This window comes from Clupea harengus, chromosome 3, assembly GCF_900700415.2.
Source record: "Clupea harengus chromosome 3, Ch_v2.0.2, whole genome shotgun sequence".
Classification (NCBI taxonomy): domain Eukaryota; kingdom Metazoa; phylum Chordata; class Actinopteri; order Clupeiformes; family Clupeidae; genus Clupea; species Clupea harengus.
In genome coordinates, this window is record NC_045154.1 from 12,349,542 (window position 1) to 12,370,674 (window position 21,133).

At 39.5% G+C, this 21,133-nt stretch overlaps 4 protein-coding genes across 9 annotated transcripts in view; all 4 read left to right on the forward strand.

Moving 5' to 3' along the window:
• Window positions 1–2,654: 2,654 nt before the first annotated feature.
• On the forward strand, window positions 2,655–4,281 carry LOC116219983 (monocyte chemotactic protein 1B-like). Its single transcript, XM_031564601.2, has 4 exons — window positions 2,655–2,706; window positions 2,836–2,919; window positions 3,038–3,155; window positions 3,383–4,281. Exons 1-4 carry the CDS (start codon window positions 2,667–2,669, stop codon window positions 3,480–3,482), a joined length of 342 nt encoding a protein of 113 aa, XP_031420461.1. The 5' UTR covers window positions 2,655–2,666; the 3' UTR covers window positions 3,483–4,281.
• A 2,846-nt stretch (window positions 4,282–7,127) lies between these two features.
• Window positions 7,128–8,754, forward strand: LOC105892133 (monocyte chemotactic protein 1B-like). The gene is made up of 4 exons (XM_012818364.3): window positions 7,128–7,179; window positions 7,309–7,392; window positions 7,511–7,628; window positions 7,856–8,754. Exons 1-4 carry the CDS (start codon window positions 7,140–7,142, stop codon window positions 7,953–7,955), a joined length of 342 nt encoding a protein of 113 aa, XP_012673818.2. The 5' UTR covers window positions 7,128–7,139; the 3' UTR covers window positions 7,956–8,754.
• A 1,471-nt stretch (window positions 8,755–10,225) lies between these two features.
• LOC116219538 (regakine-1-like) lies at window positions 10,226–13,832 on the forward strand. Of its 3 annotated transcripts, none has more exons than XM_031562910.2 (6): window positions 10,226–10,467; window positions 10,648–11,545; window positions 12,786–12,890; window positions 13,020–13,103; window positions 13,222–13,339; window positions 13,550–13,832. In XM_031562910.2, exons 3-6 carry the CDS (start codon window positions 12,851–12,853, stop codon window positions 13,647–13,649), a joined length of 342 nt encoding a protein of 113 aa, XP_031418770.1. In that variant the 5' UTR covers window positions 10,226–10,467; window positions 10,648–11,545; window positions 12,786–12,850; the 3' UTR covers window positions 13,650–13,832. The 3 variants fall into 3 exon arrangements, with proteins under 3 accessions (XP_031418770.1, XP_031418776.1, XP_031418764.1); XM_031562916.2 differs by having other exon boundaries at window positions 12,786–12,884; XM_031562904.2 differs by lacking the exons at window positions 10,226–10,467; window positions 10,648–11,545; window positions 12,786–12,890 and having other exon boundaries at window positions 12,931–13,103.
• A 5,103-nt stretch (window positions 13,833–18,935) lies between these two features.
• Window positions 18,936–21,133, forward strand: part of sept15 (septin 15) — a 28,789-nt gene continuing 26,591 nt past the window's right edge. For 2 of the 4 annotated variants that reach the window (XM_031564605.2, XM_031564606.2), the window contains exon 1: window positions 18,936–19,233. In XM_031564605.2, the coding sequence (XP_031420465.1) occupies window positions 19,195–19,233 (39 nt within the window). In that variant the 5' untranslated portion in view covers window positions 18,936–19,194. The remainder of the gene's footprint in view (window positions 19,234–21,133) is intronic. The other 2 variants (XM_031564607.2, XM_012818369.3) reach the window with 1 other exon arrangement.

Genomic DNA, 21,133 nt, shown 5'->3' on the forward strand with positions numbered 1-21,133 from the left:
GTCAGGAACCACAGAAAACACATTCACATTCATACACAGACACAATTCGAAGAACGAAATGTGGCAGTATGTGAGAGAAACTCCTGCAAATGTAACTATATGTTGACTGAAATGTCAAATGTATAAATTCAGGGGTTCCACTCACCACTAACTGAGATGGCCAGCACCAGAGCCAGAAGAGCAGCCAGGGTCCTCATGTTGACAGAAGTGCTGCTGATGATGAGGGAGCCTGGAGAGAAGAGACGGCCTGTGTGAAGACTGAAGATGATGTGACTGCAGTGCATTGGTTGTATTTATATGGAAGATTTAAGAATGGCCGGGAAGATATCTGCCTGCCGCTTGCCTTCTTTTATATTTTACATTACATTTAGTCATTTAGCAGACGCTTTTGTCCAAAGCGACGTACAAGGGAGAGAACAGTCAAGCTTTTTCATTGGTTTCTCTTTTTTTCCCTTTCACACACTGCTACAGTTCATGTTCATTGGTGTTGCTTTATTGTTATGATGTATAAACATGATTTTAACTCACAACTACCAAGAGCCAGACGAGCTCTGAGAGCTCTGTCCTCTATTTCACTGCAAAATGTCCTCAGCATTTGTGGCATGAAGTTGACAAGATCTTCAGTGAAAACTAAGATTACATACATTTCTATTTCTCTTACAGTTATGTCATTTCCTCTTTTTAAGGAGAAATGCCTCTGTTCAGTGTTGTATTCGTGCACATGACATGGTCATTTGGTCTTCCCCTGGTTAGTGGAGGATAAATATTGTGATTCTTCAACTGAGTTTTTATGCAGATTTTCTGTACATAAGACATATTCGAATGGTGCAGACTTTGATTCGATTATTTATGATGTGAATTCTTATAAATGAAAGTTATATAAAAAAAGACTGAGCTATATTTGATGGTCATTGTGTTGCACTGTTCTGATGTATCAATTCAGTGGCTTCCACTCACCACTAACTGAGATGAGCGAGCGAGAACAGCAACAGAAGATGATCCGACTGGAGTATACTGAGCGCCTTGCTTAACTAGAGGATTCAGAAACTGAAAACTATCTTCTAGGAGATGTGTGTGTGTGTGTCTATGTGTGTGTGTGCGTGAACGTGTATGGGTGCTTTCCTTTTTTCTGTGGTTCCAGTCTTCCCCTCAGCATCTTTCTCCGTATGCACCAAGCCAATGCTACTGGAGGAGGAAGAATCTCTAGGAAGAACACCAGTGACTGTAGACCACTTCCAGTTAGCAAAATACTGAATTAGCTCATTCCTTTTGACACCAAATGCAAATGACACTCCAGTGAATAAAGCACATAACCTTGTAAACTTCCACGTTTCCAAACTAAGAGATATTTTCTGCTACATTGAAAAAAGTCCTTATTTTTATTTTAACCCTGATCTGTGAGATCCACTTTCTGTTATTTATCAAGTGTGTGACGTCACTGCATTTCTGAGGGGAACAAGATATCCACTGGCTGCCATACTGATAAACTATTCTAGGACACAAACAGAATTCTTCCTCTTTTCACAGTTCCATTTATTTCTGAAATACAGACACTTTCCCAGTTACATTGTCTCTTCCTGTTCCACAAAGACTTGAAACGCAAACCTTACCAAACATGATTATATTTCTACGAGTGGTCCCCAAACCACTTCCTAATAGCTCCCCAGAGATAATCGCACGTATACCTTAAGAGGCTGAATACATGATTCTGGAATGAATCATTGTTATACATATAAGTTTGAGCATGAGATGAATATATTACGCATGAGTCCGGTGTTCAAAATTATATTAGGACAGTTATTAGACAGAAGTTCAGCAAGAAATACTATGCAAGTGAAAATAAAGTTTCAGAGTACACCCCCAGGGGTATGAGTTACCCTCTGAAAGAATATCCCTTTTCAATATTGTACATATTGAATGACTGTGATTCAATGTGTATTTTATTTTTCAATGTGGGAAGCAGCCCAACACACTGTATATAAGAACAGTATTTAGTCAGTCAGGAAATCTCTCCCTTGTGTGTGTGCGTGTGCGTGTGTATGCGTGCTTGGGTGTGAGTGTGTGCATGCATATGTGTGTTATGTGTGTCTGTGTGTCTGTTGCGTGTGTGAATATGTGTGTGTGTGTGTGTGTGTGTGTGTGTGTGTGTGTGTGTGTGTGTGTGTGTGTGTGTGTGTGTGTGTGTGTGTGTGTGTGTGTGTGTGTGTGTGTGTGTGTGTGTGTGTGTGCATTCATGTTTGTCGATACAAAAACGTATCGATACACTACATCCTCAACATATCTTGCTGGCTACTTGGTTCTCTAAGAGGGCCCACACATTGATAATCATGCAATTCTACCCAGTCCTTCAACTGACACTTCCTAATGCAAGGCCTAATAATTAGACTGGGGGAGTCCAAGGCCATTAGCCCTTCGCACCTCTGCTGTGTTTGAGGCTGGAACAGGCAGGATGCATAATAATTGGGCTCCATTAATGATCCAGAGTGATTCACTGTGCACCTCTACTTCCTGCACTATGAGTACAAGCCCAGCGCTGAGGTCACATCGGTAATGAAAGTTTTTTCTACGTAACATCTCTGTCCCTGTCTATAGAATTCCTGGAGACACTCTTCTGACAAAACACATGTGGAAGCGTGCTTGAGAGAAGGGTTTTTTGGAGGAAACCAATGAAAAAGAGGAACAACCTTGTCTTCAAAGAATGTAAATGTCAGTGAGATTCTCTGAATCGGATATGACATCTTTTCAGCCATTCTTGAATCTTCCATATAAGAGATCAACCAATGCACTGCAGTCATATCATCTTCAGTCTTCACACAGGCCGTCTCTTCTCTCCAGGCTCACTCAGCATCAGCAGCACTTCTGTCAACATGAGGACCCTGGCTGCTCTTCTGGCTCTGGTGCTGGTCATCTCAGTTAATGGTGAGTGGAAACCACTGAATTTATACATCATAACAGTGCAACACAATGACCATCAAATGTTGCTAAGTGTGAGAAAAATGTCTGCAAATATAAGACATTGTTGCTTGACCTGTTACAGCTCAGTATGGTGTCACTACACTCCAATGCTGTGGAGAACACTACTCTAAGACGATTCCAGCAGGCAAGGTGGTGTCTTACTCCACGACCAGCAGTGGATGCCACCTGAAAGCTCATGTGTGAGTATTAATGTGACATTGATCAGAGATGTAACTGCAAAACTACTGAGAGGACAATAAAAGCCTACACTTCCGTCTTGTAACTCTGTGTTCTATTGGTAAATATCAGGTGTAGTCTGCAAAACATTAAAAACATATTAATGCATTGATGCATTTTTTCACCAAACTGTGTCCTTATGTGTCTGTTTTAATGACATTTCCATTTTCTGTCTGTTCATCTCATGTAGGTTTAAAACAGTGGCAGGAAAGGAGTTCTGTGTAAACCCAGACCTGGCCTGGGTAAAGAAGATTGTCACCAAGTTGGACAAGAAGCCAAGTGCTGCTTAAACCTCCCATCTGTAAATGAATCATCACCATCTATGTTGGTTTCTGCAGAACTCCCACCAGGACATTTCTGTGTTGTCTGATGACAGTGATTCATTCAACTGACTTAAGATAATTCAATCTCTGAATGTGGCAGCTATTGTATCATAAGATAATATTTATATTAAAATTCAGTTTTGGTAAAAAAAAAGAAAGAAATTATGTTGGGTATTATTTTATATTATCCTTCACTGCATAATAGGCATTTAAGAGAGTGTATTTAGGAAATGGGACGGTTAAACACTCTTTATCATTCTAGAGTAAATCTGTGATAAAATAAGTCGATTGAAGAATCATGACACCTGCCATCCACCTAACCTATCTGATGAAATGGCAGATGCTCTTTCTTGGGGTGATGAACACACTACTAGATTTGCAGGTGTATGATAATGATAACAAGATAGAAGGAGAACGGAAAGATTAACAGTGAAAAGACATTGCCCCCTAAAAAAGACTCCAGGGTGGGAATTTCTTGGTAATTCTTTAATCATTTTCAGATTATTCATATATTTTTCAAAGAAAAAAAATGGTTCTCTTGTATAGGATTTCCCTGAAGTCTTTGAAGAGTGTGAAAGCAGGCATGGCTGAAATGTGTAACGACCATTTTTATACATGTATTGTGCCTTTCATAGTTGGCACGCTAAATCATTCAACTGTGATTATAGAGAATTTTAGAGAGAGATTATAGAGAGTTTTTGATTTATTCTTCCACACCTTACTGAGGCCTTGGAGTATTCCTGAATAAAAACAACATTTAAATATTCCATATGGGAAGATGTCAGTTTGTCGGGTTGTTCAGTTTGCTATGATGCCATTATGGAAAGAACACCCCTTGTGTTCTTGATTCTCATTAGTGCTAAGCAAATATGAAAATTGGAACAATTCCCTCTTTCAGCAAAATTGGTTCACCGTGAACAGAGAAAATCAAATATGCTTAAGAGAGGTCAGGAACCACAGAAAACACATTCACATTCATACACAGACACAATTCGAAGAACGAAATGTGGCAGTATGTGAGAGAAACTCCTGCAAATGTAACTATATGTTGACTGAAATGTCAAATGTATAAATTCAGGGGTTCCACTCACCACTAACTGAGATGGCCAGCACCAGAGCCAGAAGAGCAGCCAGGGTCCTCATGTTGACAGAAGTGCTGCTGATGATGAGGGAGCCTGGAGAGAAGAGACGGCCTGTGTGAAGACTGAAGATGATGTGACTGCAGTGCATTGGTTGTATTTATATGGAAGATTTAAGAATGGCCGGGAAGATATCTGCCTGCCGCTTGCCTTCTTTTATATTTTACATTACATTTAGTCATTTAGCAGACGCTTTTGTCCAAAGCGACGTACAAGGGAGAGAACAGTCAAGCTTTTTCATTGGTTTCTCTTTTTTTCCCTTTCACACACTGCTACAGTTCATGTTCATTGGTGTTGCTTTATTGTTATGATGTATAAACATGATTTTAACTCACAACTACCAAGAGCCAGACGAGCTCTGAGAGCTCTGTCCTCTATTTCACTGCAAAATGTCCTCAGCATTTGTGGCATGAAGTTGACAAGATCTTCAGTGAAAACTAAGATTACATACATTTCTATTTCTCTTACAGTTATGTCATTTCCTCTTTTTAAGGAGAAATGCCTCTGTTCAGTGTTGTATTCGTGCACATGACATGGTCATTTGGTCTTCCCCTGGTTAGTGGAGGATAAATATTGTGATTCTTCAACTGAGTTTTTATGCAGATTTTCTGTACATAAGACATATTCGAATGGTGCAGACTTTGATTCGATTATTTATGATGTGAATTCTTATAAATGAAAGTTATATAAAAAAAGACTGAGCTATATTTGATGGTCATTGTGTTGCACTGTTCTGATGTATCAATTCAGTGGCTTCCACTCACCACTAACTGAGATGAGCGAGCGAGAACAGCAACAGAAGATGATCCGACTGGAGTATACTGAGCGCCTTGCTTAACTAGAGGATTCAGAAACTGAAAACTATCTTCTAGGAGATGTGTGTGTGTGTGTCTATGTGTGTGTGTGCGTGAACGTGTATGGGTGCTTTCCTTTTTTCTGTGGTTCCAGTCTTCCCCTCAGCATCTTTCTCCGTATGCACCAAGCCAATGCTACTGGAGGAGGAAGAATCTCTAGGAAGAACACCAGTGACTGTAGACCACTTCCAGTTAGCAAAATACTGAATTAGCTCATTCCTTTTGACACCAAATGCAAATGACACTCCAGTGAATAAAGCACATAACCTTGTAAACTTCCACGTTTCCAAACTAAGAGATATTTTCTGCTACATTGAAAAAAGTCCTTATTTTTATTTTAACCCTGATCTGTGAGATCCACTTTCTGTTATTTATCAAGTGTGTGACGTCACTGCATTTCTGAGGGGAACAAGATATCCACTGGCTGCCATACTGATAAACTATTCTAGGACACAAACAGAATTCTTCCTCTTTTCACAGTTCCATTTATTTCTGAAATACAGACACTTTCCCAGTTACATTGTCTCTTCCTGTTCCACAAAGACTTGAAACGCAAACCTTACCAAACATGATTATATTTCTACGAGTGGTCCCCAAACCACTTCCTAATAGCTCCCCAGAGATAATCGCACGTATACCTTAAGAGGCTGAATACATGATTCTGGAATGAATCATTGTTATACATATAAGTTTGAGCATGAGATGAATATATTACGCATGAGTCCGGTGTTCAAAATTATATTAGGACAGTTATTAGACAGAAGTTCAGCAAGAAATACTATGCAAGTGAAAATAAAGTTTCAGAGTACACCCCCAGGGGTATGAGTTACCCTCTGAAAGAATATCCCTTTTCAATATTGTACATATTGAATGACTGTGATTCAATGTGTATTTTATTTTTCAATGTGGGAAGCAGCCCAACACACTGTATATAAGAACAGTATTTAGTCAGTCAGGAAATCTCTCCCTTGTGTGTGTGCGTGTGCGTGTGTATGCGTGCTTGGGTGTGAGTGTGTGCATGCATATGTGTGTTATGTGTGTCTGTGTGTCTGTTGCGTGTGTGAATATGTGTGTGTGTGTGTGTGTGTGTGTGTGTGTGTGTGTGTGTGTGTGTGTGTGTGTGTGTGTGTGTGTGTGTGTGTGTGTGTGTGTGTGTGTGTGTGTGTGTGTGTGTGTGTGTGTGTGTGTGTGTGCATTCATGTTTGTCGATACAAAAACGTATCGATACACTACATCCTCAACATATCTTGCTGGCTACTTGGTTCTCTAAGAGGGCCCACACATTGATAATCATGCAATTCTACCCAGTCCTTCAACTGACACTTCCTAATGCAAGGCCTAATAATTAGACTGGGGGAGTCCAAGGCCATTAGCCCTTCGCACCTCTGCTGTGTTTGAGGCTGGAACAGGCAGGATGCATAATAATTGGGCTCCATTAATGATCCAGAGTGATTCACTGTGCACCTCTACTTCCTGCACTATGAGTACAAGCCCAGCGCTGAGGTCACATCGGTAATGAAAGTTTTTTCTACGTAACATCTCTGTCCCTGTCTATAGAATTCCTGGAGACACTCTTCTGACAAAACACATGTGGAAGCGTGCTTGAGAGAAGGGTTTTTTGGAGGAAACCAATGAAAAAGAGGAACAACCTTGTCTTCAAAGAATGTAAATGTCAGTGAGATTCTCTGAATCGGATATGACATCTTTTCAGCCATTCTTGAATCTTCCATATAAGAGATCAACCAATGCACTGCAGTCATATCATCTTCAGTCTTCACACAGGCCGTCTCTTCTCTCCAGGCTCACTCAGCATCAGCAGCACTTCTGTCAACATGAGGACCCTGGCTGCTCTTCTGGCTCTGGTGCTGGTCATCTCAGTTAATGGTGAGTGGAAACCACTGAATTTATACATCATAACAGTGCAACACAATGACCATCAAATGTTGCTAAGTGTGAGAAAAATGTCTGCAAATATAAGACATTGTTGCTTGACCTGTTACAGCTCAGTATGGTGTCACTACACTCCAATGCTGTGGAGAACACTACTCTAAGACGATTCCAGCAGGCAAGGTGGTGTCTTACTCCACGACCAGCAGTGGATGCCACCTGAAAGCTCATGTGTGAGTATTAATGTGACATTGATCAGAGATGTAACTGCAAAACTACTGAGAGGACAATAAAAGCCTACACTTCCGTCTTGTAACTCTGTGTTCTATTGGTAAATATCAGGTGTAGTCTGCAAAACATTAAAAACATATTAATGCATTGATGCATTTTTTCACCAAACTGTGTCCTTATGTGTCTGTTTTAATGACATTTCCATTTTCTGTCTGTTCATCTCATGTAGGTTTAAAACAGTGGCAGGAAAGGAGTTCTGTGTAAACCCAGACCTGGCCTGGGTAAAGAAGATTGTCACCAAGTTGGACAAGAAGCCAAGTGCTGCTTAAACCTCCCATCTGTAAATGAATCATCACCATCTATGTTGGTTTCTGCAGAACTCCCACCAGGACATTTCTGTGTTGTCTGATGACAGTGATTCATTCAACTGACTTAAGATAATTCAATCTCTGAATGTGGCAGCTATTGTATCATAAGATAATATTTATATTAAAATTCAGTTTTGGTAAAAAAAAAGAAAGAAATTATGTTGGGTATTATTTTATATTATCCTTCACTGCATAATAGGCATTTAAGAGAGTGTATTTAGGAAATGGGACGGTTAAACACTCTTTATCATTCTAGAGTAAATCTGTGATAAAATAAGTCGATTGAAGAATCATGACACCTGCCATCCACCTAACCTATCTGATGAAATGGCAGATGCTCTTTCTTGGGGTGATGAACACACTACTAGATTTGCAGGTGTATGATAATGATAACAAGATAGAAGGAGAACGGAAAGATTAACAGTGAAAAGACATTGCCCCCTAAAAAAGACTCCAGGGTGGGAATTTCTTGGTAATTCTTTAATCATTTTCAGATTATTCATATATTTTTCAAAGAAAAAAAATGGTTCTCTTGTATAGGATTTCCCTGAAGTCTTTGAAGAGTGTGAAAGCAGGCATGGCTGAAATGTGTAACGACCATTTTTATACATGTATTGTGCCTTTCATAGTTGGCACGCTAAATCATTCAACTGTGATTATAGAGAATTTTAGAGAGAGATTATAGAGAGTTTTTGATTTATTCTTCCACACCTTACTGAGGCCTTGGAGTATTCCTGAATAAAAACAACATTTAAATATTCCATATGGGAAGATGTCAGTTTGTCGGGTTGTTCAGTTTGCTATGATGCCATTATGGAAAGAACACCCCTTGTGTTCTTGATTCTCATTAGTGCTAAGCAAATATGAAAATTGGAACAATTCCCTCTTTCAGCAAAATTGGTTCACCGTGAACAGAGAAAATCAAATATGCTTAAGAGAGGTCAGGAACCACAGAAAACACATTCACATTCATACACAGACACAATTCGAAGAACGAAATGTGGCAGTATGTGAGAGAAACTCCTGCAAATGTAACTATATGTTGACTGAAATGTCAAATGTATAAATTCAGGGGTTCCACTCACCACTAACTGAGATGGCCAGCACCAGAGCCAGAAGAGCAGCCAGGGTCCTCATGTTGACAGAAGTGCTGCTGATGATGAGGGAGCCTGGAGAGAAGAGGCGGCCTGTGTGAAGACTGAAGATGATGTGACTGCAGTGCATTGGTTGTATTTATATGGAAGATTTAAGAATGGCCGGGAAGATATCTGCCTGCCGCTTGCCTTCTTTTATATTTTACATTACATTTAGTCATTTAGCAGACGCTTTTGTCCAAAGCGACGTACAAGGGAGAGAACAGTCAAGCTTTTTCATTGGTTTCTCTTTTTTTTCCTTTCACACACTGCTACATTTCATGTTCATTGGTGTTGCTTTATTGTTATGATGTATAAACATGATTTTAACTCACAACTACCAAGAGCCAGACGAGCTCTGAGAGCTCTGTCCTCTATTTCACTGCAAAATGTCCTCAGCATTTGTGGCATGAAGTTGACAAGATCTTCAGTGAAAACTAAGATTACATACATTTGTATTTCTCCTACAGTTGTGTCATTTCCTCTTTTTAAGGAGAAATGCCTCTGTTCAGTGTTGTATTCGTGCACATGACATGGTCATTTGGTCATCCTCTGGTCTAAGTGGAAGACAATGTTGTGATTCTTCAACTGAGTTTTTTTATGCAGATTTTCTGTACACAAGACACATTAAAATGGTGCAGACTTTGATTCGATTATTTATGATGTGAATTCTTATGAATGAAAGTTATGTAAAGAAAGACTGAAGAAAAATAGAACAGACGACCCAAGCAAATGTGGCTTCTTTCGAAATAGTTTTTATTTCATTACAAAAAACACGTAATCATATTAAGAGTGAAACGTGATGCACTGATTATCATAACTTTGTCAGACACTTAATTAGCATTTGTGGTTTTTTTAAGTGAGTTTTTCACAGCATGTGTGTATAGTGGGGACAAATTGAGCTGTAACATTTCAGACAAAATACAGTTACATTTTCAGGAGATTCTCCTACACAAAGCTACATTTTATGTTAATTGTGTTGCACTTTTATGATGTATAAATTCAGTGGTTTCCACTCACCATTAACTGAGATGACCAGCACTGTCATGCCTCCACCGGCCAGGAGATGCCGCCAGAACCCACAAGCACCTGAGATTCGGCCCAGGAAACCCCGGCACATGTCTCAAGCCCTTGCCGAACGAACTGGGAAACCCCATGCCAGGTGATCAGAGGAATCACCTGTTCCTCGTTTCAGGTGGCTGTCTTAAGCCCCTTGTTTCTGAGCTTCGTTGCTCAGTCATGAGGTTTCTACCCGAGGGACAGTCAACTCTTTATGCTCACCTGCGCCTAGCAAGAACTCACTCCTCTGATGTATTGATCCTTGTTCACCGCAGCTCACGGTCTGTTGGACTTCCTTTGTTTCTGTGTTTTTGGATACTGTGGACTTTTTGAGTTTATTGCCTGAAGACGGCATTTTGTGTTATTTTCTGGAAGGACATCTTTTGTTTACCATGTGCCATTGAATCATTTGTGTTTTCCTGGAATAAAACCCTCTGAGTCCTCCAAACCTTCTCCTGCAGTTGTGCTTATACAAGATCCTAACAAGCACCAGAGCCAGAAGAGCAGCCAGGGTCCTCATGTTGACAGAAGTGCTGCTGATGATGAGGGAGCCTGGAGAGAAGAGACGGCCTGTGTGAAGACTGAAGATGATATGACTGCAGTGCATTAGTTGACCTCTTATATGGAAGAATGGCTGGGAATATGTCAAATCCAATATTCAGAAAATCTGCATGCCATTTGCCTTCTTATTCATTGATGTTTCTCTCACACACAGCTACATTTGATGTTCATTCTGTTGCACTGTAACAACTCCAGTCAATATCCCATTACTCACACATGAGCTTTCATGGGGTATCTCCTGCTGGTGATGTAGTAAGACACAACCTTGCCCAGTGCAATAGCTTCATGATAGTGTTTATCCTAGCATGTGTGTGTAGTGGGGATGTACTGAACTGTAACAATAACTTCTTATATTTTCAGGAGTTTCTCTCACACTCAGCTACATTTGATGGCCATTGTGTTGCACTGTTCTGATGTATCAATTCAGTGGTTTCCACTCACCACTAACTGAGATGAGCGAGCGAGAACAGCAGCAGAAGTAGATCTGACTGGAGTATACTGAGCCCCTTGCTTAACTAGAGGATTCAGAAACTGACAACTATCTTCTTGGAGAGTCTGTGTGTGTGTGTGTGTGTGAACGTGTATGGGATATTCCTTTTTTCTGTGGTTCCAGTCTTCCCCTCAGCATGTTTCTCCGTATGCACCAAGCCAATGCTACTGGAGGAGGAAGAATCTCTAGGAAGAACACCATTGACTGTAGACCACTTCCAGTTGGCAGAATACTGAATTACCTCATTCTTATAGAGAACAATTACAAATGACACTCCAGTGAATGAAGCACATAACTTTGTAAGCAAGGTCAGTTTTTATTTTGACCCAGATCTGTGAGCTCCACTTTCTGTTATTTATGGATTTCTGTATTTTAAGTGTGGGACTTAACTGCATTTCTGAGGGGAACAAGATAGGACACAAACAGAATTCTTCCTCTTTTCACAGTTCCATTTATTTCTGAAATACAGAAACTTTCCCAGTTACATTGTCTCCTCCTGTTCCACAAAGACTTGAAACGCAAACCTTACCAAACATGATTATATTTCTACGAGTGGTCCCCAAACCACCTCCTAAGAGTTCCCCAGAGATAAACCCACGTATACCTTAAGAGGCTGAATCCATGTTTCTGGAATCAATCATTGTTATACATATAAGTTTGAGCATGAGATAAATATATTACGCATGAGTCCGGTGTTTAAAATGATATGAGGACAATTATTAGACAGAAGTTCAGCAAGAAATACAATGCAAGTGAGAACAAAGTTTCAGAGTACACATCCAGGGGTATGAGTTACCCTCTGAAAGACTATCCCTTTTCAATAATGTACATATTGAATGACTGTGTGTATTCAAGTTCAATGTGTATTTTATTTTTCAATGTGGGAAGCAGCCCAACACTCCTGTATGTAAGAACAGTCTTTAGTCAGTCAGGAAATCTCTCCCTCGTGTGTGTGCGTGTGCGTGTGTATGTGTGCTTGGGTGTGAGTGTGTGCATGCATGTGTGTTATGTGTGTGTGTGTGTCTGGTGCGTGTGTGAATATGTGTGTGTGTGTGTGTGTGTGTGTGTGTGTGTGTTTGTGATAAACCTCAAACCTTCCAGGTGAGCAATCCTTCAGAGTTATTCTTCTGTGTAGAGCCAGGGCCTAAACTACATTCCTTCTGACTGAAGTATGACTTCTGCTCATTTGGCTCTGGTTTCACTTCAGGACATTTCCTCTGAGTAGCTGTGATGAATCTCTGCAATATATCTTATAATGTAACATATCGATACACTACATCCTCAACATATCTTGCTGGCTACTTGGTTCTCTAAGAGGGCCAAAACATTGATAATCATGCACTTTCTACCCAGTCCTTCAACTGACATTTCCTAATGCAAGTCCTAATAATTAGACTGGGGGAGTCCAAGGCCGTTAGCCCTTCGCACCTCTGCTGTGTTTGAGGCTGGAACAGGCAGGATACATAATTGGGCTACTAAATTGATTTGGTTGAAAGAAAAATGTGAATGAAAGTTTTTTCCACGTAACATCTCTGTCCCTGTCTATAGAATTCCTGGAGACACTCTTCAGACAAAACATATGTGGAAGCGTGCTTGTTTTTTGGAGGAAACCAATGAAAAAGAGGAACAACCTTGTCTTCAAAGAATGTAAATGTCAGTGAGATTCTCTGAATCGGATATGACATCTTTTCAGCCATTCTTAAATCTTCCATATAAGAGATCAACCAATGCACTGCAGTAATATCATCTTCAGTCTTCTCACAGGCCGTCTCTTCTCTCCAGGCTCACTCAGCATCAGCAGCACTTCTGTCAACATGAGGACCCTGGCTGCTCTTCTGGCTCTGGTGCTGGTCATCTCAGTTAATGGTGAGTGGAAACCACTGAATTTATACATCATAACAGTGCAACACAATGACCATCAAATGTAGCTGAGTGAGAGAGAAATGTCTGCAAATAGGATAAATTATCACTTGTACTGTTACAGGTCAGTATGGTGTCACTAACCACATATGCTGTGCAAGACACTACTCTCAAAGGATTCCAGCAGGCAAGGTGGTTTCTTACTCCACGACCAGCAGTGGATGCCACCTGAAAGCTCATGTGTGAGTATTAATGTGACATTGATCAGACATGTTCCTGCAAAACTACTGAGAGGACAATAAAAGCCTACACTTTCATCTTGTAACTCTGTGTTCTATTGGTAAATATCAGGTGTAGTCTGCAAAACATATTGATGCATTTTTTCACCAAACTGTGTCCTTCTGTGTCCGTTTTAATAACATTTCCATTTTCTGTCTGTTCATCTCATGTAGGTTTAAAACAGTGGCAAAAAAACAGTTCTGTGTAAACCCAGCCCTGCCCTGGGTAAAGAAGATTGTCACCAAGTTGGACAAGAAGCCAAGTGCTGCTTAAACCTCCCATCTGTAAATTAATCACCATCTATGTTGGTTTCTGCAGAACTCCCACCAGGACATTCCTGCATTGTCTGATGAAAGTGATTCATTCAACTGACTTAAGCTAATTTAATCTCTGAATGTGGCAGCTATTGTATCATAAGATAATATTTATAATAAAATGAAGTTTTTGTTAAATAAATTAAATTATTTGGGTATTATTTCATGTTATCCTTCACTACATAATATGCTTTTCTGAGAGTAAATTTAGGAAATGGGACGGTTAAACAATGTGCATAATTTTAGAGAAAATCTGTTAGAAAATAAGTCCATTGAAGCATCATGACATCTGTCTTTCACCTAACTTATCTGAGAAAGATTAATAATAAGGGGTTGGAAAAGTCCTACATCAAAAGACCTACATCCAAAGTTAACATTACTGTATGTGCAGCAATGTGTCTTGTGAGAACCTCCCTGTAAAGAATATAGACACCTCTGATGATGGTGCTCTATTGCAGAAGTTATATGTGAACTGGTCTGGGGTTATTTCAAGCAAATTTGAAAATCGGAACAGTTCCTGGAGACCCTCTTTCAGCAGAATTGGGTCAGTGTGAAGAGAGAAAATCAAGTTCAAAATCAAATCTTTTTACCCCGCTGCCTTCTGGAAGGCGGTACCGTAGCATCCGGTCTCGAACACGCAGACTAGAGAACAGCTTTTACCCCAGGGCCATCAGGCTGCTAAATGGACATTGATACTCTACCGCCACTTTTGCACTCGCCACTTACATGCACTGTCACTGTCACGTTCATATTACTGTTTGCACTACACTACATATACTGTCACTTCCTACCTACTGTTTGCACTAGCAGTAATACTTATCAGAAAATTGCACTACCTGGTCACTCTCTCACTGGGTTGTATGTAGGTTAGTATAGTTTAGCATAGTTTATTATATGTGTACTATATGTTATATGTATATATCTTAGTATTATATGTATAGGCTGCTATATGTATATTTAGTATTATATGTATAGGTTGTCATATGTTTAGCACACCGTATTGTATATTTATCTTGTATATTTAGTAAGGTTATTTAGGTTATTATATGTTTATATGTTTATTATGTGTAAATTATGTTCATAGTACTTGTGCAGAGTGTACGTCATGGTTTGTTATGTTATATTATGTGATGTTATGGTATGATAGGTTTGGGCGGCGCCATGTCATAAGAATTTCAGTGCCCAGTCTGACCCTGTGTCATTTTGTGCATCTGACAAGTAAAAGACTTGTAACTTGTAAATATGCTTAAGAGAGGTCCAGGAAATGCCACCTGAAAGCTCATGTGTGAGTGTTAATTTGATATTGATTTGAGTTGTTACTGCAAACCTTTCAGGACAATAAAAGCCTCCTCTCCCTCCAAACTGTCTGTGTCTGTTTTAATTACATTTCCCCTTTCTGTCTGTTCGTTCCATGCAGAAAGTGGCAGAAAGGGAGTTCTGTGTGAAACCACACCTTGCTTGCTTAGGTAAAAATGATTGTCACCAAGTTGGACAGCAAGCCTGGTACGGCTTCAGCCTAGAACCCTTCAGCATTCTCAGTTTTCACTCACCATCCAGTCATAGTCTTTGCAGAGCTCCCACCACCTGGACTTGCTGTGGTTTTTGGATGACAGTGACTTAAACAACCCAAAGGACCTATTTCAATGTATGACTATGCTATCGTTCTCACTGAATATTATTTTATCCATTTAAATTATATTGGATGTCGCATCATGAATATAGATAATAAATGTAATATAAATATATATATATATATATATTTCAAATAATAAGATATTCATGGTTAGTATGTTCTAGCTATATTTTACTGTGTATAGTACCATTGCAATTATTTTGTACTGTGTCCATAGTGCTGTGAAAGTCACAGTTTATTGTATTCATGATTTTTCATGTTTCAAACTGTTATTTGATTTGTTAGTTAAACGGGGATATTAGACAGTTAAAAGGTCTCCACCGTTACAGTGTAACTTTGCACAAAAGGAACTCACATGACAACATTCAACTTGCACTAAAAGCTACAGGGGGAAACGTATTTTGCTTTTCTCTCTGGATGATGAGCACACACTATGCAAACATATGAGAATGAACTCAGACATCAGACAGAAGAAGAAGAGATGAGATAAGTGCAAAGGAAACCAATACTGACGCTGTTATGTATGTTTTAAATAATTAATAATAATTTAGGTGATCATCTTAACTTTATTATTACCCCTCCATGTCAGTAGCCAAAACGATAGGAAAACTCTCTTCTCATTTAGTGTGGTCCACCTTGCCATACTGGCCTGATAGTGATGGTAGAGCATGCCTATAGAGACAGACATATTTTGAGACAACAAACCTTATACCCTGTTCTTACAGTGCAACGGGTAAACAACTATATACATAGGAAACAACATAACATATGTTAGTGCCACCTGGTGTTCTGGAAATAAATATTATACGAGATTTATTTGTCACAAACATGATGTTGCCAAGGCACAGCTGAGGTATTTTAGGTAGTTACAAAAGACAATTATTTCTTATAGCCCAAGATGCTTTGCACACAGACAACACTATGAGACAAAAACATACTTTAAGGAAAAGAAACATACAGTTAATACATACGAATTTGTACATTTTCTTTGACATTTAAATTGGATTAAAAGAATGTATACCTATGAATACACAAGTATGAATACTAATCAAGCAAATACATCACATATATATGTCAATTATATGGACTCCTGTCACATATGGACCTAATCAGAAAAGGCGAATTGTTCAAACATCCAAATAGAAATCCCCTGTCTGAACAGTTTTGCTTACACTGCAGACAGTGAATCACCTGAACAGCTCTTAACTTGTACAGTTATACCATGAAATAGCTAATGGTGGTTTTGTCGTATTCCCTTTCAGTAACAAGAAAAAAAGTTTTAGTTTAGGCGGAGCATTTAAAGAAAAGTAATGTGCAAGTGGTTTCCATGGAAATGTGTTCCTATTTGCATGCCACCTCTTGTCAAAGAGCTAAGATAAGCATGAAAGCTACAAAAAAAGGAAATGCAGCTTCTTAGAAAGTTGTGACACAAAGTGAAGGGGCTTTCTTTGGTGTGGATCAAGCTCTGTGGTAAGTCAAGACTGATTCATTATTCCTACAACTGCAACTGTAATTAACTGAACTGAACTGCAAGCAACATTAATGTCTTGTATTTATTTGAAATGTCTTGGGTTGAAAAGTGGAAGCGGTACAATCATTTTCTATTCAAGTTTAGCTATTTTAATGCAGTGACCAGTTGTAATTATTTAAAAATCATACAACCTTAATCCTCAGTGGGGAATTTCCCTTGACCAAAGCATTGTCACTGAGGTTGATCTATAGCAGCTATTGTCTATACAGGTCTGTAAGTTAGAAATCCAAAATAACAAAGTGTTAATGTTCGCAAAAACTTTTAATTCTTATACTGTATATCATGACAAGTAATGTGCAAGTGGTTTCCATGGAAATGTGTTCCTATTTGCATGCCACCTCTTGTCAAAGAGCTAAGATAAGCATGAAAGCTACAAAAAAGGAAATGCAGCTTCTTAGAAAGTTGTGACACAAAGTGAAGGGGCTTTCTTTGGTGTGGATCAAGCTCTGTGGTAAGTCAAGACTGATTCATTATTCCTACAACTGCAACTGTAATTAACTGAACTGAACTGCAAGCAACATTAATGTCTTGTATTTATTTGAAATGTCTTGGGTTGAAAAGTGGAAGCGGTACAATCATTTTCTATTCAAGTTTAGCTATTTTAATGCAGTGACCAGTTGTAATTATTTAAAAATCATACAACCTTAATCCTCAGTGGGGAATTTCCCTTGACCAAAGCATTGTCACTGAGGTTGATCTATAGCAGCTATTGTCTATACAGGTCTGTAAGTTAGAAATCCAAAATAACAAAGTGTTAATGTTCGCAAAAACTTTTAATTGTTATACTGTATATCATGACACAGTCTGTATCACACATAACACCTAGAGCCACTCCAGGCAAAAGTAAGTGTATCCAGGGAGAGCTCCGGTTGTGTGATCTGGCTTCTTACAGAAATAAATCCTTTGGAGAGCTAAATCAGATTCTGTGTTAAATTGAACTGCGCTGAATGACTTTTCCAACTCCTTGGTTAAAGCGTTCTTTGTGTTTTGCTTTTCTGTGAACCAAATGATCTTCCCAAATGAGGAAGAAAATGCTCCGTTTTTGAAAACTAGGTGTTGATACAGACACAGAAAGCAGATGTAGATCAAGCTTGGTGAAGACAGTTTCGTCTTGTCATCACATTACAGCATGTAGGATACTATGTATTGACCTATTGACCTGAAGTGGTACGTCTAAATTGAATATTCTGACTGCTTTGTCTCAAACCATTGGTACTTAACCTAGAGCCAACTCTGTTTGCAAAAGGGAATGTTTTCCTTTAAACTACAATCTGCAATGAGCCGTCCTTTCTTAAATTGTAAAATTGATATATACCTCCTCCTGCACTCTGATGTCTGCTGCTGATCTTTGAATCAAAACTGTTCGAAAAAGACATTTTGTGTATGTGTCTGCGTGTGTGCGTGTGTGTGAGTGTGCAGACCTGTAAGAAAGACAGAGGACGAATTACTTTGTGACATATCAGATATGCATTATAAAGACACCACTTGTTTTTAGCTAAGTGACCCATCATTATAAATCTGCCACCATCTGTCTCCTTGCTTTGATTCTGCCAACCAGGCTAAAATCACTGTCCCCTACCCCCATTACAAAAGCTTATCCACACAATTTGTTTTTAGGGTGAACACATTATCCAGCTATACCATTCAGATTCCAGCACTGTTCCAAATTAAGCAGTATTGTGCCAGGGTCATGGACTGATGTAGTGATCTAAGCTACTATTGTATGTTAACAAGTTCTCCAACTAGGTGCACGGTGAATTTTTAATTTCAGTTTAGCTTTCAAGACCAGCGTGACTGATCTAAAGTTGGAGTAATTTGTATCACCACCAGGAGGCAGTGACGCGCAGTGCGATTGGTAAGTAAATGTCTGCCGCTGAACTGATTATTGGGGAAAACACGAGGTTTAGGGAGATAGATGAGATGATAAAACGGTATTATTCAAATTATTCTTGCGGATCATAACTTTAACCAGCGGGATTATGGTATTTCTCTGAATGACTACGAGAACCAAAATGCTTTTCGCGGTCGACGTCACTATCAAAGGCCGGAGTCCGTGGTTTATCACCAATCGGTGTTCAGCTTCATAGGAGGGGACAATCGCCTTTCAAGATTGCTGCGCTGGAAGAATTTTTTGTCTCTCGCTTCGCGTACCCATCGTGTACAGATCCTGCCTTTCCGATTCATTCATTTTAGCTCCCTCGGAGGCTCGGAACTACTATAAAAACGTTTCATTAAGAGCACGGCGAGATTTTATTGTATATTGCCAGTGCTTCCCTCGCTTCTTCTGTTGCTTTTTATGCCTGATTTATTCGACTTCAGGGTGGGTGGTGTCACGGTACAATGATCGAGAGACCCGATTCAGCTGTATCCAGCGTTGCAGTGAGTACATTTTTGATAATAATGATCATAATACTGATGTTGGTTGTGAAACGCACAATGTACCCTTATTCATCGTGCAGGTTTCTGTTGTTTTACTACCATGGTTAAAAACAACGTTGACGTCTTACCCGGGGAATTAACCAGTGAATGCTGGTAACGGTATCATCGTTATTGTTTGGAATCTGGCCCTTGATGTCATCGTTGCTCATGTTCAGGAAGCTGGTTTCTTTTTTTTAAGGTAATAAGCCGAGTAGCCAATGCCAAAGTATATAGATTCACTCGACCAAAATAATTGTGTATGCACGCTTTTTGTATTTTCCATTTTCTGTCGTGGCTGGGCCCATCAGTATTCGTTACAGATCTCCATGGCCTAATTATAATAGGGTAATGTATGATAGCGGTCACATCCCTATTGCACTTACAGATGTGTTCATGAACATTACCGCTGGCAATTCGTTGAGCTAAGTCTAACTTTAGCTATAGCCCAGTTATTAGATAAGACGATTGCTGATGTGAATGACAGCTGTGAAGCAAGCCATAATACCCCGACTAGAGATGAACCATAGATCTGATAATAACACTGCTAATGCGTTTATAGCTTGCGAATTTTACCTTACATTTATTCTCATGGTTTTGTGTTTCTCATGTCACACATAATTTTCACTTTTTATGGATCCTCATCGGATGGCTGAAATAATGGCTTTTGAAATAAGTCATGTAATGTGAGCAGAAAGTGATCCACAGGGGAAAATCTATGTACAAAACTCAAAAAAGATCTATATTGGCTATCTCAATTGTTTTCAGTTCAGTTGCCCAGCAGCACATTGTGATAGTCTATTTGTTTCGAAAACTTACAGGAGCAGCTATTGATTTATCCATTAAAATAGGAAGCTAAACATATTACACAGTAACTTATTTTTTCTCATTATAGCTTATGTAGGCTATTGCAGTACAATGTAACAAAGTGTAAACTTGATAACAAGAGATATAGCTTTTCCTTGTTGTGATGAAGGACTATGCCTTAGTTTTCCCCTGAAGGAAGCTTGCTCCTTGCTCTCAGCATTACAGCTCATCCCTCCGCCCACAGCATTGTACAAGTGAACCTGTCCCACTCCATGTGTTACATCCCCCCCCACCCTCTCTCTCTCTCTCTCTCTCTCATTCCCTCCATTTTCACATTTTCTATCCCACCCTATATCTCTCACTGCCCTGTCGCTCCAACGCATCGATTAATAATTCGACCTTATTGCATCCACCCGTTGTGACGTAGTGGGCCTTAGGCACTGGAAACTGTGACATTATGTCAGAGTAAAATTACGTAAGTAACTGTATTGATGAACGAAAGTGTGGAAAGTGCCACAGGCATTGATTATGTATCAGGTTTGCTCTGTCAATACTGTAAAATGGTACATGAACATGTGCGCTCCGCATTGCCGTGGTCGGCTACATCCCCTTAAAAGTGTTTTTTTTTTGTGCTCCATTATGTTGGACCAAACAGCCGCAAATCAATCTGAAAGCAATGGTGATACTTATGATGGGGGTTGTTGTTATGATCTGTAATATTGGTTCCTGTCATATTGTTATGTAATTGTAGCCCAGTTCGCTGGGGAGCCAGACAGACAGGTTTGATGTGGAGTAGGAGTCTATGCTTTTCCCTGAAGAGATTAGAGTTGATTTCGACCAACACACACTCCTTCAGCTTCTGAGAGCACCTGTCTAAAAGAGATTTTCATGTTGCAGACACTTCCATATTTTCCATCAATATTTGCATCCGTGTGTGTGTGTGCTCCCTGGGGATGAAACCCATGACATTGGTGTTGTTTGCACCTTGCTCTGCTAGTTGAGCTACAGGAACATTTGAGAATGCTCTTAAAACGTAGGTGTTCTAGGTGTCAATGGT